Source organism: Ursus maritimus, unplaced genomic scaffold (assembly GCF_017311325.1).
Source record: "Ursus maritimus isolate PB19 unplaced genomic scaffold, ASM1731132v1 scaffold_8, whole genome shotgun sequence".
Classification (NCBI taxonomy): domain Eukaryota; kingdom Metazoa; phylum Chordata; class Mammalia; order Carnivora; family Ursidae; genus Ursus; species Ursus maritimus.
Genome location: NW_024426996.1, coordinates 53,412,367 through 53,431,730, shown reverse-complemented (window position 1 = coordinate 53,431,730; position 19,364 = coordinate 53,412,367). Strand labels below are relative to the sequence as shown.

At 36.6% G+C, this 19,364-nt stretch overlaps 1 protein-coding gene across 2 annotated transcripts in view; it reads right to left on the bottom strand.

Annotated features, from left to right (window-relative positions):
• The window catches only part of ARAP2 (ArfGAP with RhoGAP domain, ankyrin repeat and PH domain 2), a 171,171-nt gene that overhangs the window by 102,797 nt on the left and 49,010 nt on the right, over positions 1 to 19,364 (bottom strand). For both annotated transcript variants that reach the window (XM_008701374.2, XM_008701376.2), the window contains exons 9-14: positions 13,667 to 13,782; positions 10,841 to 11,040; positions 7,884 to 7,969; positions 6,753 to 6,935; positions 2,562 to 2,736; positions 1,965 to 2,099 (exon numbers count right to left, since the gene is read on the bottom strand). In XM_008701374.2, coding sequence (XP_008699596.1) covers positions 1,965 to 2,099; positions 2,562 to 2,736; positions 6,753 to 6,935; positions 7,884 to 7,969; positions 10,841 to 11,040; positions 13,667 to 13,782 — 895 coding nt within the window. The remainder of the gene's footprint in view (positions 1 to 1,964; positions 2,100 to 2,561; positions 2,737 to 6,752; positions 6,936 to 7,883; positions 7,970 to 10,840; positions 11,041 to 13,666; positions 13,783 to 19,364) is intronic.

Genomic DNA, 19,364 nt, shown 5'->3' with positions numbered 1-19,364 from the left:
GCCAACTGACTCAAGATCTATATTGAGTTTGAAATGACAGAACTTGCTGACAACCTGGACGGAAGAAATGAAGACCATCAAAGAATACATTACCAGGAGATTACTTTCCAATGAAATCTTTTCTGCTGTGCTACAGAGCCAAAGTGCAAAAGCTTAATTTCATATTACTTAAAACAAGACGTTCCAAAATGAGAAAACATCCCCAATTAAATTACAAAGAAGGCACCAGTTTCTAATTTTGGAAGTAAAATTTAACAACAAATCTATAGTTAATTTATAAAAGATAAAAGAAGATTTAGTTACAAGTTTAAAACATCAATTTATTCCTCGAGTGATTAAGAAAAGCAATCTATTTCAAGGAAATATTAAATCAAACTGTTAAGTCTATAAATATTATAAGCACTTTTTTTGTTTTTGCCAAAAAATAAATGAAAGCTTATTTTTAGCTGCAAAGTGCTTATGATACACTTGAGTTTTAGAAAGTAAATCTCATACTTCAAATTTCCTATTTCATCTTTTTATAAGAAGAAATAACGTAGAAAACCTGCAAAGTTATTTACAAGGGCATTAACCAGCTAGTAGTCAATTATCTTAATAATTACTACAGCCAATTCACAGATTATACAGGTACTCTCCTCCCCATTTCTGACCAACTTCTGACTACCTAAGGGTTAAATACTGAAGAGCAATAGAAGATTTCAAGAAAATCTCAATAAAATTTGTGATTTATTATTAGTTTGAGTGCAGGAAGACATTGAATAACCAACTGCTGAAAGAACCAAAAACATCTAAATTCAAAATGCCACCGAGCCATAACATTTTGACCAAGGCCAAACTGTTACAATAACAATTACAACACAAATCAGACATAAAACTCAGTTTCATGCTGAGCTCCTCCATTTTCATTATGAGGATTACAATTAATGTACACAAAGTGCCTGGAGCAATGCTTTACACATAGTACCTGCTCACTAAAGGATAGCTACTGTTTTCTGGAAAACCTAATAAAGTAGGGCTAATCCCAATATAATTCTACCTAGGGATATCATTTCTTTGGACATAAAGCATTTATACTGAAATAATCACTTTAAAGCACAAAGATCAGGATTAACACTCAAAAGTGAGTTTTTCATCCTATTGTTCCTTTGATAGAGTAATATAGCTGGATTATACCACCTAGAGAATTAATACTAGGCTCTTGAGCCTCTAAACACCCACCACCAATTGGCCTATACAGCTTGATCTCTCTTAAAATTCTCTTTGTTCCAGTAAGATCTCATTACACTTTTCTGCCTATATTTCTCAAATTAGTTCATATGTATTGAACATGAGATCTGTGCCTTACTCATTTTCGCACCTCCTAATGCTTACCGCACGCTGGACACAAGGAGCTGGATGCAGAGATGGATAAATGCCTACCGTGACTGCTCAGATAATTCCCCAAACCTAGAATAGGTTGTCAAATTAATTCCCATCATTTTTTTGAAACCATGCTTAAGCTGTATTCTACTTACACACATACACTTACAACCAGAACAAACAGAACTACTTCATACCCCTTAGTATGCCGACAGAATACATACTGAAAACTTGTCAGTTCTGCCTATGTGTTGACATTTATCTCCATTATCTCCCCAGTTAGCGTGTTTGTCCCTAAGGGAGGGGGCTGAGTTTCACATTTCTTTGGAATAACCCTTCAATCCTGAAACAGAGTTGGCTGGCCGTAAAGAGACATCAGTGAATTCTGTTGAGAATTCACACGAGCATTCCAGCCCAGTGGTAAATCCCTGCTGTCGTGCATGAAATAGTATCTGTGCCTTGAAGCATTTATAAATCCTCAAAAAATACTTCTCTAGGGCAAGATCAAATCTAACGTCTTAAGGAGGAAAAAAAAATCAAAATTTAAACATAATTGTTTTGATAATGACATAAAGTTTTAACAGATAACAAAATCGAAAAGATACCTTCAAGCAGTTTTTTCTCTGCAGAGAGTTTAGAAGCAGCAGAAGGAGCCTGATACAAAAAGTCACAGAGAAACGTGGACTGGGAAGCCTCTTGACTTAATCCACCTTCAGAGTGAATGTCATGTTGAGGGAAATCTGGAAAAATCACAGGAATAATACATCTGCAATCTAAAATGTAAATACTTTCTCTTTGCTTTTGAATATATAGGTGAGTTTTTAGCTAGAAGAAAAGTTACTTCAAATTCACCACAGAATATACAGGTATTTATTTCACATTGCACAGAATTTGCAAATAAGCACTTGTTATGTTTATTATTCATATATGAAAATCAGAATTAATTTTGGTGAAAATGATTAGGTGGGATTAACTATTTTAATCTTTGATTTATAAGATTAAAGAAATATAAAAGATTTATTTCCTAGACATTTTCCTTGAAATGAAACAAAACATGGTCTTAAGCATCTTCTATCTTTTTAAAAATCATGCTTGTCTTCATTCTGATGGTTTTTCTTATTTGAGAAATAAGCAGATTTGTGCGTCAGTCCTTTTGGGCATATAGCAGAAGAGACCAGGCTAATGGAGGGACAGGGACTGACCGGAGAATTTGTTATGGTAGAGAAATTCCATCTGCAGGCTCTGTCCAGCCTTCTTGGCCAGCAGGTAGGGGGTGCTATGCACAGGATCTCCAGTTGCACACATGACGTCTGCTCCACTGAACAGCAAAGCCATTGTTTCCAGAACATCTGGTTTCACGACAGCAGCGCACAGAGCCTGGTCATTAAAAGAAAATACACCTTTTAAGGGAAGGAAATACAATTCTAGCTATTAAAATGTGTGAAAGTCTGCCAAGCCACTTATAAAATGAAGTTTGTATTCCTTTTCTGACCTAGAAAGCTAATAATAAGTATGCCCTGAATTAAGCAACAGGTTCAAAAGGCCTGCTTTGTATGAATTTAAATTACAACCTAAGACCTCCGAGTTTTAATTCATTGTTCCATTGTTGTGATGTTCCAACTTTCCAATCCATCATAGTTGCTTAGGAAGACATTTTTTATGCTTATGTACTATGATAATGGCTGGGTGCTCAGAAAATGCAAACGTTTAAAATGTAATAATGAAGTAACTGATAAATGTTTTGTCATATGAACGTTGTATGTATGTATTTTTCAGCCTAATCAGGATCTATATAATTTTTTAAAGTATTGTTGTGCTTTGGGAATTTGAAAGATGAGTGCAAAGCAAATCCAGTATCTTTCCTTTTGTGTGGGGTATGGATGGGAGGGAGCCATGGCAAGCAGGAGGTAATAAAACAATACTGACTGATGTTATACATCATTGTACAAACACTAGCAACTGTTGGAACCTAATTGTATTGTTGTTGCTTTTGTTGTTACTTTGAAGTAATAAACTGCCTTCAAATCTCTTCTCATCCTTACTGCTTCCTCACTTTACTGGCTTCCCATTTGCTTTCAACCCCTGTGATTTTGGCACCCTGATACTATCTGATTTTTTAGCCCCAGACTCACCATTTCACCTCCTTCTTGACATGGTGCACCTACACTGGTTAATTCACCCCTACAATGCAACTTCAGAATAATTGCTCATTAAATATCCCAGTAGGCAGCTCAGACTGTACAGCCAAGAAGTCCCATGATGCATTCACAGTTCCAGCCCTGGACGGTCAACTGTTAAATAATGTACTTACCTTTCCTACCATGGTCTAGCTGGCCTACAGAATTTCCTTTGCATCAAACAGCCCGACCTATACCTGACTTTGTACCAATTTGCCAGGTGATCTTAGGCAATCCCTCACCTTCCTGAGTCTTAGTTTATCTCATCTGCAACATGAGGGTATTGAAAAAGATACCAGCTAACATCCTATCCACTGCACTAGCCTTTGACTGCCCCCCCCCCCAGTTAATCACGTGTATTTCCTCTTATTCTTTCATCTCCCTGCTACTGTTTTCCTTCACAGCACAATGTATTTGTTATGGTGTATTTACTGGATTCCAGCTGTTCACAGTCAGTCTCCCTTACTTGACTATAACTCTCATGAATAAAAGAAGCACATTTACATTTTACTACAATTGTATCCCCAGAACCTAAAAAAGAACTCAGAACTTGTAAGTGTGCAATAAATATCTATCCACTATGAACACAGAATGGAAAAAGGGTAGTCTCTTCAACAAATAGTGTTGGGAAACTGGATAGGACACACAGAAAAATGAAACTGGAGCCTTATCTTACACCATTCACAAAAATGTACTCAAAAAAGATTAAAGACTAAAACATAAGACCTGATACCTTAAAATTCCTAGAAGAAACACAAGAAAAAGCTCCTTGAAATTGGTCTTGACAGTGACTCTTTGGAGACAACACCAAAAGCACAAGCAACAAAAGAAAAAAAAATCAATAAGCGGGACTATATCAAACTAAAAAGCTGCTTCACAGCTGAAGAAAAATCAACAAAATGAAAAGGTAAACCTATACAATGGGAGTAAATATTTGCAAACCATACATTAGATAAAGAGTTAATATCCAAAATATATAAAGAACTCACAAGCTCAAAAACAATCCAATTAAAAAATGGGCAGAGAAACTGAACAGACATTTTTCCAAGAAGACATCCAAATGGCCAACAGTTACATGAAAAGATGTTCGACATTATTAATCATCAGGGAAATGCAAATCGAAAGCACAATGAGATATTATCGCACACCTATTAGAAGGGTTTAGATCTGCAATCTCATGTCTATTAGAACATTATTCACAATAGCCAATATATGGAAACAACCTAAGTATCCATCAACAGATGAATGAATAAAGATGACATGGTACACACACACACACACACACACACACACACACACACACACGAATACTATTCAGCCATGAGGCAGAAGGAAATCCTGCCATTTGGGACATGGATGGAACCTGAAGTCATAATGTTCAATGAGATTAGCCAGAGAAAGACAAATACTATATATTGCTTATATGTAGAATCTAAAAAAGCCAAACTCATAGGAAGACAGATTAGAATGTGGTTACCACGGGGTGTCTGGAGGGTGGGGAGATGTTGTTCAAGGATACAAATTTGCAACTAGAAGATAAATAAGTTCTGGAGATCTAATGAATGGCATAGTGGCTATAATCAATTATACTGTATAATTTACCCCAAAACTGCTCAGAGACTAGAATTTAAATGTTCTCACTACAAAAAAGAAATGACAATTATGTGATACAATACAGGTGTCAGCTATAGCTACAGTGGCAATCATACCACAATATATAAATGTACCGAATCAAGAGGTTGAATAAACTTATATAATGTTAGAGGTAAATTATATCTCAATTAAAAATATATCTATTCAATAAAATTATTTGCTGACATGAAGAGTACCATTTTTAAGAAGTCCACTGTAGCAATAAATCCCAATGGGTAGACTTCTCTAAATATTCTTAGAAGAATTCATTTGCTAGTAATAATGTAAAACTTATCTAATGAAAACTGTGTGGTGTGGCAGACAGAGCTTCATTTGGGGACATTAGTATACCCACTAATAAGATACCCATCACTATCAAAAAGAAAGAAACCATTAGAGGAAGCTATGCCCTGGTTCTCTAACTTCACCAGTTACTTCTCAAAATCCACAACTTACTATTTACATATTTATTATGGACCTCTGGTGCACAGAATCAAAATCCTTGGTTTATGATACCCTGTTGCTATTATTCCATGTATGTCTGTTATAACTGGTCAATTTTAATAATGTATTTATCACTAATGAAACCACCATCCAAAACAAAATGTCTTAGTAATAACCTATATACATACATAGTTCCCAAACCCCTCCCCCATACCATCTCACCCACTCTCCTCTACCTTAGCTGCCCATTCTGAATCCTTCATATTTCTTCTGCCATTGCTTTAAAATCAATTGGTGGCCTCACTTTATGATCACCAAAGATGTACAAAGACTAAAAACTTAATTTAGAGGAATTAATCCGATAGAAATGTAAATCAATTGTATGATTTTGTAATTTCTACAGAAGGATGAAAAAGGCCTTTGTTTTCCAAAATGTTCAGCATAATGCTACTTACTTGAGGATTTTTATCCATAAGTACTGCCACTAAAAGCATACTAAAAAAAGAACTATGAAAGAATGTATTCTCTAAGCACAAAAACAATAGGCATGTAAACGTACATGTATTAAATATCTCTATTTGGACAAGCCTCCTAACACATAAGAAATTGAAGTAGCAATTTCAAAAAAGAAATCAGGCAGGATCCTTAACAAATCCTTTGCCAAAAGGGTAAAGAACAAGTGAGCAGCATAAAACAGGCACCAAGTCTGGAATCACTCAGCCAAAGGCAAACAACACTTGGGGTCAACAGCACTAAGCAAAGCATTGCTTGTAACAATACACTGAGTAAATGATGTTTATTCTGGTGACACAATATCAACAATGTACAAGTTGGAAGTTATGCTTAGTGTCTTGTCCCTAAAATAAGGAAAGTTGCATAGTTCTCAGAACACTGGAGTAGGCCTAAATTAGCTGCAAACTCATGTTATGGACAAAGACTAATATTATTCGCTATTGGTAATGAATTCTTAAGTTAAACAGTGGTAAAATCAATAGTACAATCTCACAAATGGAAATAAAATAACATTAAACAATACTCTTATCAGACAGTAAAGGACTTTTTAAAATTCTTTCCAAACTCCTTGACCCATGTTTCAAAAGACATCAAGAGCCATGTCTACTGTTATATATTTTTTGATACCTTATTTAATTCTTCTTTGGTGAGAGACGCCAGTAGGGTCTTTCTGAATCTTCCTTCTTTGTACTTCTGAGTGATAAAGTTTTTTCTCTTTTCTACAGGTGAGTCCATATGTAACTCTTCATCTTTTTGAAGATTACCAGCCCAAAAGTCATTTGCTCTTTTGTTTCCAATGACAATAAAGAGCTAAATAGTCAGAAAGTTATAAAACAATATGAGTTCATAAAATGTACTTGAATTTGCAAAAACCTGACTCACAAATTAAAATATAACTTAGGGGGCGCCTGGGTGGCTCAGTCAGTTAAGCGTCCAACTCTTGATTGTGGCTCAGGTCCTGATCTCGGGTCATGAGATCGAGCCTTGCATAGGGCTCTACACTGAGCATAGAGCCTGCTTAAGATTCTCTGTCTCCCTCTGCCCCTCCCCTGCCCCCACGTGCATACTCCCCCCCCCAAAAAAAATATAACTTAGTATAAAATATGCAAAAACACATGAAAAACCCACATCTTTCAGGAAGATGGAGTGTGAAAGCAGATATTATTTCTATTTTAAGTACAGCCTCACTGATTTTAGTAACGGCACAAGATAAGCTAGAAAAGAAACCACAAGTGACCCAAATTGCAACAAAAGCATTATTATTTTTTGAAGCTCACATAGAAACAGATTCATTTAAAATGGCCGAGTAGGTGGGGTAATGTGGTTGAGAGGGTTACTGAAATCCAAGAAGAAAATGGAAACGGGAAACAGAAAGTCAGACATGAGCACAGTTAATGACAGAGCATGGCCAAGAGAAAGAATAGATAATTTTGCCAAATGTTTTCATTCACTTTTCTAATATTTTATCCATGCTGTGTTAAAAAGAAAGAAATTCTGGCTTTAAAAAAAAAATGTTGTCAAGCCTTTAAAAGTAGCTATTACTATGAAATTCCTCGTAGTTTATATTTTTAAAGTAACTATCTCATTTAAGCAGCATTCTAAAAGTTGAAGTAGGAAGACTACTACTAAACAGGCTACAAGCCACTTTTACAGTGTGGTGAGAACTTTATCAAAAAACTCCTAAAGTAATTCATGCCACCCCACTGCTAACTACCACCTGATCCCTGCTAACCACATCCACAGTTAGGTTGGACTTACCTCAATGAGTTCATTGCTCCAAATGCTGGCATCCATTTTTAGACTTCTAACCTTGGAATCTTTCGGTCCTAGAGATCTATGTTGTCCTGAAGTCAAGACACAATTGCATTTCTATTTCATTTGTATGTATATGTATTTTATCTTTAAAAAAATGTGTATCTCTGCATACATGTATGTGTGTATGTATGTGTTTCAACTTAAAACACACCAATATCTACTTTCTTTTCCTTTTGCCAGCAGTATTAAGAGTAGTGGTGACAATTATACAGAAATCCCAACCACAATGAAGGTGACAGTAATTATCTTCATCACTACCGTAGTGGTACAAAACTACAGTTTTAACTGGGTATATGTGTGTACCAATATATATGTGTGTATATTCATCACTTGGTAATTAACTGGCAATTAGAGGTTACTGAAAACCTTCTATAATAGGTCTGTTTAAATTCCATGTATGTGAACACAGATATACTTTTACTCCTAAAAAAACAAAAAACAAAACAAAACAAAAACAAAAAAAAACAAAAAACTAGCAACTCTAATAAACATGTATCTAGAAATACGAAGTGGATTTTTTATTTTACTCATACGCCTGAAAGAGAGTAAGAGCCCAGCATTCTATTAGCATCAATTCAATTATGCTGTGTAATCATCATTCAGTCATTACTGGGCACCCAGGAATGTGTCCGATGCTTTCTAGGCTGAGGAGGGGACAAAGGTATTCAAGACATTGTCCCTATCTTAAGGACTTTTTGCCTATGAGTATGAAAACTCATTCCTCTCTCTACATTAGGTAAGAAGGTCCTTCCCTCCTTTCTTTAAAATGGTAACTACTCAGAGCACAAAGTCCTAAAATCCCAAGGGCAGAACTATGCATAGGTTTGCATTTATAAAGACCAACGAAAGGCATCACTGAAAGGGGATGAACTCAGAAAACAGGTAGAAGAACTGGAAAGAATCCCTGAAGTCGTGGAGGCAAAAAAAAAAGAATCTGGGTTGAAACAAGCAGGAGGAGCAACAAAAGGGAGGGCAGATTCAGAAATCCTGAGATAATAATTTCTGGGACTTGGTTGGCTTTAATGAAAGGGGAAGGGTCAGAAGGTATCCCAGGTTTTAGGCTTGAATGTAGGATAGACAGTATCACTTCTGACCAAGATTTGGAATAAATGAGAATGTTTGGTTTTATGTAATGAGCTGAGAAGCAAAGACAGCTCCATTTTTCACATGCTATTTTTGAGGTCTCTTGGGCAAATCCAAGAAGAGAGTTCAGTAGGTAGACCTATGAGTATGGTGTCCAACAGAGTGAGAATCGTCCACTTATAAGCGAGTGTTGAACTTAAATGATAAATAACATCAACCAGGAACATTGGAGTGAAAGAGAACTGAGGATGTAACCCAAAGGAACACATGTATTTCAGGACCAGGCAAAGGAAAAGTAACCTGAAAAAGGATGGCCAGAGTATTAAGAACACACAAAGAGAAAATGGTATTTTGGAAGTTAAGGGAGGATGGGAAGTCATAAACACTGGTCAAATATCGCAGTGCCAAATACTGCAGGAAAGATAATAAAGATAGAAACGGACCACACAGAAACTGAGGGGTAAAATACACTGGTAAACATGGTGAAGATATATTTACTGGACTAAAGAGAAAACTGATCATAGGACGAAGAAAAACTAGGAAGTTAAAAAAGGAAGGAAAGCTGTGCAGAATTCTACTCTTGAGAGTACCCTGTCTGTGAAGGGAAAAGAGAGAATGATACATACAGGGGAATGCGAAGTTTTCAGGAAGCTAGTGTCAAGACAACAGACTTGCATAAGTATATATGCTGAAACAAAAGAACCCACGGTTGAATTATTACAGAGAGGGAATAAGTGATGAGGTGAGGATCCCAAGAAGAGAAGAAAGAAGACGGAGACAGGAGTAGAAAGAATTGCCTTGGACAACACAAAGGCTCTCTTCCAACGAGACTGGAGAGGAAAAAAGGTTGGGAAGAAATACAAAGTAGAGGGGGATTAGCTGATGCTTTTTCTTGTTGCCACTGAGGTTAATTAGCTCCTGAGAAAATCTTAGTGTGATAAGAACCGTGGAAGCACAGAACTCTTGGAAAGTATTAAGGACCGAAGCAACTGTCCTAGTCTCTGCCCTAGCTGAGGTCAATGAAACCTGTACTCCACTCTGGTCTTGCCATCATCATACTCCACTGCAATTAGTATTTATATATCTGTGGAGGACATAGCAACCTCTCGCACATTTTTTATTTCCCAGGACCAGCACAGTACCTGGTAATGCCAGGAAGCTGAAGTGAAGTGAAGTTTAGAATGTGGCTAACTTCCTCCAAGACCTCTATGACTACACACCTAAGCTAGAGTCCATGCCCTCCACTCACTGGAACTGTGAACCCCCAAATACACTGAGCTGTCAGATGGTCTGTGAGCTGTAAAGTCACAATAAGATAACCAGTAATAGTACTGGTTACTGTCAGAAACCTCAATACTCTTTGGAAATGCTTCTAAATAAATACTCTCATTAAAAGAGATACCGGATCTGCTGGACCATAAAGAGCTCTGAATGACCTTGACATGAAATACACATCTTACAAAATATGACTGAGGAGAAGTGGGCAAATTATGCAGAGACGCAAACATGTTCAGGGTGCATTCTAAAACACACTGACCTCAAAATCTAAAAATTTCAACACTGTCCTTTTAAAAGCCACACATGGACCAGGAGGCACATAAAATGATTACATGCTTAAAAATCGATTTTTACATTGAAGTCATGCATAAGAGAACTTTAGAACTATAAGATATTTCTAAATTTAATTTAAATGTAATAAGCCGCCTCTGTTTTTATTTTTCACAACTGTTAGCTGGGACACATTACGTATGACAGTAAAGAGCATTCAGTGCCAATCTGCTACCAAACAGTGATGAGCATAACTTATCGCTAATTACCTGCACACTTCTTACAGATGACAACACAGAGATTGATGGATGCCCAGTCAGGGTCCGGGGCTTTACAATCGGCACAGCTCCTGTTGGATTCATTGAACCAAATCTTCTCAGCTACCTCATAATCAGAGAGAGTTTCTGCTATCGATTGCTGCACAGCTTCAATCCACTCTTGTTTCTCTTTTTCGGACTCGGCTGTAAAGCTGAAACAATTAATGTTTCTGCATTATCGATCTCCCTTGTAAAGGCCAATTAAGCAGTATGTTCAGTTTGCATATTCATTTCGCTCACAAATTAAACAGCAGCTGAAAAATATGCCTTCCAGGCAGCTGAATAGTCTTTTCTGTTAAAAATCATCTAATTTAAAAATCTATTTTTTTCCTTTAACATCCCACACTGCTTATGAATTTGTTTACATATCTTGAACCAAAATTAATATGTACATTTTTCTGACCAGGATATAAAAACTGCCTTGTTAGGTCAAGAGTTTAAATGAGAGGCCATATTTCCTAAGCAGTGGTTATATAATAATCAATGAGAGACTGGCTGAGTTTCAGAGTTTTGGGACTACTGGATTATTTTGCCAAAAAAGTATGCCATGATAGTCTGAAACTAAATTATCAAGAACACCCACCAGAAATTTTGATTTTTTTTCAGTCTTAAAAATAGATTTTCTTTTTTAATTAGAAGAATGTCCAGATGGCTTTAAGAAACTGAGAAATCAAAAGTTTCAAGTGACTACTATTCTAACGGAATTCTAACTCATTTTTAGCCATGTTCTGATTTATCCTAATTCTTAGTGTTTACTGGATACCTGAGTATAGGGATAAAACATTAACCATGGGTTCACTCCAAGAAATGTTTATCGAGTATGTACGATGTGTCAGGAAATGTATTACAATGCTCCAAACTCGGCCAATGACCCGCAAAATGTTTCACATTAAAATTTTCTGTTCTGAAGATGAAAATGTTTTGAAATATAATGAAAATAAGAGATCACTAACATATTCCAAATAATCCATAAGGAAACTGAGTAGCTTACATGGATATTTTTTGAAGCACTTTATGTTGCCATCATCAGTATGATATTCATAAGCTTCTTAGTGGTTTCCACTTTTACATAGAGATTGGTCACAGCCAATATGGCACAATGGTCTTTGCACCTAGGTTACTGGTACACAGATTCTAAAACCCTTGGAGTGCCCTAAGTGACGTGTCTTTTGAATGCTTGTGAGATAAGTTGTGGCTGGAGGCCTCAAAAGCTTCAGGATGGGAGCTGGCCACCAGAAAGACCAAGGTATCATTAGAGGGGGAACTAAAAGATCCCCCCCGCCCCGACCTCTAGGGATGGGAGAGGGGCTAGCAATTGAGTTAATCACCAATGACCAAGGATTTAACCAATCATGCCTACAGAATGAACCCCCCCCCCCCGTAATAACCCCTGAACAATAGGGTTCAGAAAGCTTCCAGACTGATGAACACATTGAAGTGCTGAGAGGGTGATGTACCCAGAGAAGGCATGAGGTACCTTGCTTTGTGTGGCTCTCCCATTTTGATGTTCCCAAGATGCATTCTTTATAATAAACTGGCAATAGTTAATTAAACTGTCCTCTTGAGTTCTGAGAGCCATTCTCACCAAATAGTGAAACTGGGGGAGTTGGGGTCGTGGGAATCCCAATTTGCAGCCAAGTTAGAAGGAAGCGTGGGTAAGCTGAGGACCCAATACTTGTGACTGGAGTCTGAAGTGAGGGCAGCTTTGTGTGATTGAGCCCTTAAACTTGTGAGTCTAATGCTCACTCCGAGTAGCCGCTGTCAGAATAGGACTGAATTGTAGGACACCCAGTTGGGATCTGGAGACACGGAGAATTGGTTGGTGTGAGGAAAAAGCCCACCACATATTTTGTGTCAGAAATACTATGAGTAAAAACAACTCAGCCAATCTCTACATTTTCATTTGAGGCTTGAATCTGCATATGTGAAAGTAAAATTTGTTATGGTGATTATTTTTTCTTCAAAATTTGAGCCAGCAGACACTTCTGACAGATGAAATGAATACCAGATTTGGGAGTATTTTCAAAATTGCTAAGTAACTGTTAGTCCTTCAAAGGCCTCTGACAATTGCCTCTGACCTGCATACTACCCTGTGATACGCTGATTATTTGTAACAAATGAATTAATGTGGGTGAACTCACAGACACTGACTTATGCCTCTTCTGTGTACCAAAGCTATGAAGTTATTATAGATTATTAAAACATATTAGGAACTTAAAGTGTTCTTTTTCATTGTCATATGAGGTAATTACTAGATTACTGTAATACAAAATATATAATGAACTGTTAAAATATTTGATCAATAAGTGCTATTAAAGACCCATCAGCAGGAGTTCCTTTTAGAAATCATTATGGAGCAACTGTAATCAGGAATTGATTTTAAAGGAAGACTGCATTTGATTAGGCTAACAGAAGGTAAATAAAAATACAGCTTAAAGACAATGTAGTATTCTTTATTCCTTCATAATGTGAAGGAATTTTTCATATATTTGTTGATAAAAAATTAGTATATTTATCACACCTACTAAGTAAAAAAGGTATTAAGGGAAAAAATGCCCCAAATCTCATGAAATTAGTATCTCTGCAGGTTGTGTGATAATTCAAGTCACTTTTATGAGGTGTTTTTATATACGGGCCAATAAATTAGACAATATAGAAAATAACAACATGATTTTATTATGTGATATATAAGAAATAAAATCACCATTAGCGATGTAAAAGTAGATCGCCCAAGATTTCCTGGAATAACACAAACACAAACGTTTAAATATAGCTTACCTAAAACTCCTGTAGGGAGTGATTATTTCAAAAGACTGTTTTACAGTTCTGTCCACTTGCTTTACATTTGCTACATTCATAGGAATTATGGTAATACCAAGTCCACTCTTAAAATCCTAGTTGGGAGAAAAAATATATAACAACAGTATAAGGAAATAAAAATATGGATTTTAGAGAATATACTTGTACTTTCAAAATCCATAAGTATCATTATATCCTACTAAATTTTACAACACATATACATGTAGAACTGAATAAGTCATTAAAAATGGATTGACAGTGGTTTTCTTATTTTAGATAGGCACTCTCGATCCACGCTAACCCAGTGCCATTCCAAACTGGACAGTTGAGCTACTGATCAAGTACAGACTTCTTTCACATGAAATGTTAAGTTGACTAGGACACAGTTTGTGAACTGTCCATGCTTGCTTTTCAAAGTCAGGCACTTTTTCATCTTTATCTATACAATCTTTATCTATATAATAAAGGAAACTAAGAGTTAACTAGCCCTTAGCATGTGCCTAGCAATTTTTAAGTAACGGACTCAAATGACACCATGAGGCTGGTATAATTACTATTTATAAAAAAAGAAGGGGAAACTGAGGCCCAAAGAGATGAAAGTCACATGGAAAGCACAGCTAGTTGTACGTGGCAGAGCATGACTGAAACCCAAACTGATTGGTCTTTGTTTTACTGTGATGTTACCTCTGCTCTGTCAAATTATTTTTCTCATTCACTCTCAAACAAAAGCATTATATATTTTACAATTTTATCTCATTCCCAATATTTTATTACTTTCCTCTTCCTTCAATTAAATTCTTAAGCTCTTTTAATGCAACTGTGGTATGAAAACTGCCATTTGTTCAATACCTATAACCCCTCTGTTCAGTTTGTCCCACCAAAATTAGAAATTGTTCAAAAGGCTACAAGGTCTGCCTTCTAAAAACATTAAAATTTTAAATATTATCTAATCATAAGGGTTTGGGAATTTGATTTATCAAATAATCTCAACACTTTAAAAATATAATTATTCTCAACTTCAAAGGACTAATTTATCCATGTATACAGGTTCAGATTCAATGTGCTCTGAATTCCTAAATTCAATTTGATTAGAAAAAGTAGCCGTACTAAAGATAGACTACAAAAAATATTGGTCTATTTTCAATAAGAATACTTCTGGCAGAGACTGAAAATTCACTGGCCGCCTTCTCTCTACAGGCTAAGAGTAAAAGTACTATTTTCCCATCTCCCTTGCAAGCTAGGAGGGGTCATATGTCTTAGTTTTAGTCAATAAAATATAAAAAATTCCTGGGGTGGGAGTGGGTGGGGGACAAATCTTGGAAGAAGAAAGACTCCTACCCCTCACCGTTCCATCTTCTTTGGAAATAACACCTAGCAGCACAGAAGCTGTTAGAATTCTCGAGATGAAAAGCCTGAGGACAAATTCTTGTACTTAAGGATGCCAGAGTGAGAAAAAAATAGGAAGAACCTTGTTCCCTGGAGGCGTCAGCTCTCTGCTGCCTACACCAAGAGATCTGTTAAAACAAAGAAATCCCTATCTATTCAAGGGATCCTTTGGGGTTTTTGTCATCTGCTAATAAAGCATTCCTGACTAATAAGTGAAATAAAATAATACTGTAACAGATTTCCCCCACTTGCAAAAGTATCCAGAGTTTTCATTCATAAGTTGCAGAAAAGCCTCTCTCCATTTTTTTAACATACGATGTTAAGTTAGAATAAGGAAATGACGCATTTATAAAACATATCATCAATTTGTACAAATAGCTTGTTCTGTTAGGAAAAACAGGCCAGAAATTGAGAGTCAATAATATAAAAGAGAAGATGCAGACATGCTAAGTGTTGCAAAATAATTAGAAAAACGTAATATACTTTGTATGGCAAAATAATTAGAAAAACGTAATATACTTTGTATGGCAAAATAATTAGAAAAACGTAATATACTTTGTATGGCAAACTCAACTAAAAATCAGTACTTAATGTAATCTATAGGGACAAGGAGAATCAATCAGGCTCAGTGTTATACCTACTTACTGCGATTAAAAAAAAAAAATTCTCAATTGTCCATACCAGTGTTCTTGCTGGGTAACAATTGTTGGAGAACCTCAATGCAAGTGACTGTAAACTCAAACTCTCTTTTAGAAATGAAGAAATAAAGTAGGGGTAGCAAGGTAAGTTTTATTTGTGTTTTTTGTTGTTGTTGTTTTTAGTTGAAGTATATTTCACGAACAATATTACATTAGTTCCAAGTGGGAATTGTGCTATGCTCACCACAAGTGTAGCTACCATATGGCAGGCAAGGTAGGATATTTTAAAAACAACTTTCTGACGGTCCATCGTGATGCAGGAGTAACTCTAGAACACACTGCATGTCCTTCCAACAATGCTCCATAATGAAGACCCCACAAGAGCTGGATATGCATTGTTACATTCTATGCCAAGTTACATCCTCCGATGAGCGCCTGGCTTGCAGGTACTGGGTGTTTGGAAGGTCAGAGGCACACACTCAAACCATGAGACTAGCAGATGGCAAGAGTGACCATGGTTTATAGAAACCGATGAGCCTCCTCCAGGTTCCGGCCTGAATTGGTGGCCCCTCATTTCTACAAGCAAGTTGTGAAACGTCTACCTATAAAGCTGAGATTTCTGTTAAAAATAAAATAGGTGAGGGTAGGCTCTAGACCCCACATTTCCTCCAAGCAAGGCAAAGATGATTTTTTTAGCCTGGAAGAAAATTGTAACCCATTTATCAGCTGCTGGCCATGGCCATATGGTTTCAAGTAATTAGAGTATCCGCTGAATTCACCGGCACAAACAGACTGTAAAATGTACAGCAGAGTAACAAAATAAATGTCAGTGCTCTCGAGAGCTATTAAATATGAAACAACTGTGTTTCTTATTAAAAATATTTGTGGTGACATTAAGCCACTTTTTCAGACTGTATTTAGGACATATTAAGAATAGATCTAATTCCTCAACGCTCCCTCCAACCCTGAGATTCTTATCCCCTGAACTGGAAAGCAGAGCTTCAGATTCTGTAGTTAAAAAGCAAAACTACAACCCTGTGATTCTCATATGCAGCCAATGTTGAGAAAAACTGAACTAGACAGCAGAACCAGCTGTAGACTCTAGACAGGATGAGTCTGCAATATTTAAATATCAGGATAGCAACAGTGCCTTCTGCCTTCTGTAGAGCAGAAGAAAAGGCATGCAATGATTATACAAAAATCATTTGAAATCATTAAGACTACTGGCTAAAAATACTCTGGCCAGAACACGGTGACACATTTTCAAGATCCTATTTGTCCTGTGTGCCCACCCCTGTGTTAACGTCCAGAGGCTTTAAAAGCATATACGATGTACTCCATAATTGGTTTCCTATCTATTTGTGTCGTGCTCTGAAGCTTACGGAAAGCCATGAACTCTCATTTGACCTTGTAAATTATTCTGTGAAGGCAGAGCAGATATAGCCATTTTTAAAATGGGAGAATTCGTCCTGGCAAAACAGCATTTATAAAGTACTGTGTGTGTGCCAGAAGTCAGGCTAAATCCTGGATCCACACAAGAGCATAAGACAGGGTACCCACCGTTGGGAAGCTTACAGTCTAAGGAGGAAATGAGAGAGAACTGTAATAAGTGCATAGCTGTAAACATTGAATCCAGCCGATCCTGGTAAGAGAGAGTTGTGTTCTTATGAGACTTTCCAAAGGAAGTGAAACTTGACCAGACCATTGACAAAACCCAGACCAGCTTGATCGGGTATACCTCTCCTGCTTCAGTTCTCACATTTGCACAACGGGGAGAACAGTAGTACTAACGCTTCTTCGGTGTGGGGAAGATTAAATCAACCCATTAAATATGCTTAGAAGAATGCCAGGCATGCACTAAGTGCTACATAGATCTAGCTAGCAACTGTTACCATTATTGTTAGTGTCTACCTCTTGAATTTGAAACCAAGTGAACATATTACCTATGAAAAAGTTAATCACAAGGAAACACATATTTAAGATAACTAGCAAGCATATATAAATTTCAAAAAATGGGGTGGAAGGCAAATGTCAAAACAAGTTACCCTTTAGCTACAGTCTGATTGTCAGCAATAATCTCATTTTGAAAAACAGGCACAAGTCAGGGATAAGCCACACTTTCAACACTTAGAATGCTATAAGCTGGACAGAAAAAAAAAAAAAAAAAAAGGAGCATGAAAATTCAGTGGGTAGAATATTACTATAGAAAGCAAAAAGCTAAAAAGAGATTCTGGACTAAACAATATTTTACGTTAATTTGCTGTCACAGAATGTGGGATCTCACAAAGCATGAATCCCACCACCACTCCTACTAAAACAACAGTGCCACTTGGCAAACAGATCTGGACAACCTGCAAAGGTGGTCATGACCATGTCGGCACTGGGAGTAAGACCTGGGGGAGAATCCTGGCTAAGCCATTTATTGGCTGTATGACCACTACCAAGTTATTTACTTTATCTAAAAAGCCTCAATTTTCTCATTTGTAAAAACACAGTAATATCTACCTTACACAGCACCGTTACAAAAATTGAGGGCCATATAAATTAAGGGTCTAATACAAACAAACAATCCTTTCATTTGTGAGTTCTAAATTCACAATCTGTCTTCAATAAAAGTATCTCCATTTTATTTACAATGACTGAAAGTATTCCCACCAATGATTCTATAGTATATAGTCGGTTTAGAATGAATGGTAACTATTTACCAAAATGCTGAAATGGGTTATTTTTATGAATTTGTAGCAACAGAACCCGGTTAAAACTACATTTTAAAACTACATAGCGAAAGAGCAAAATAAAAGCTTGATCCCTAACTGGAAAAATTAAAGAAGGGTTTGTTAACCCCAAATTTGCTGAAATCTCAAACCTATTTTTGGAAATACTGGATGCCAGGTTTCCATGCCAGAGATTTAAGAACTTGGTGCTTAAACATTTGTTGAAAACAGATGTGGCATTGTATGACATTGGCACCACATTTCCGGGGAAACACCAGATGCAGACTTTGGCCAGATACAGAACCCAGAGAAGCTGAGGCCACCACCTACATCCTGCTGCTTCTTTCTGTGCTACTCAACCCAGAGCCCTATGAGGTCTATTTAAATTCTATTAGAGTTTCATTCCCGTGCCAGACACCAGGAACATTATGTAGGGGAACGAGGGGGAATGAGTCTCTTGTTACACCCTGATTTGAAAATGTTTAATCAAGTGAATTTATATAGTTAAATCCTCAATGCCACAATTATCATTAAATGGATACACAGACCCACCAAGCAAGACATCTGGTTGTAATGAATTCACTAATACTCACATGATCCTGAAAAACACTAATCACAAAAAAAAAAGGGGGGGGGGGAGACTGGCTGTCAGAACAACCTAACAAATGGAAACCAAAGCCAATTATCTTAAATGTGCGTCACATCCATTTGCAGAAATTTCATTCAAATAGCAATACCATGCGTGTGACACTACATATACTGCAGTGTATGTTCGGATTTTAGTATCTCATTTAAAATTTTAAGTACTGCCTTATATACTACTTCCACTTCATGTCAAGACAAATTTATAAAATATTTGCCAGAATATAGAAAATCTATAAGCTTTGAAATAAAAAGCAGTTTAATTATAATAAAATTTCTACACAAAAATTAACTGAA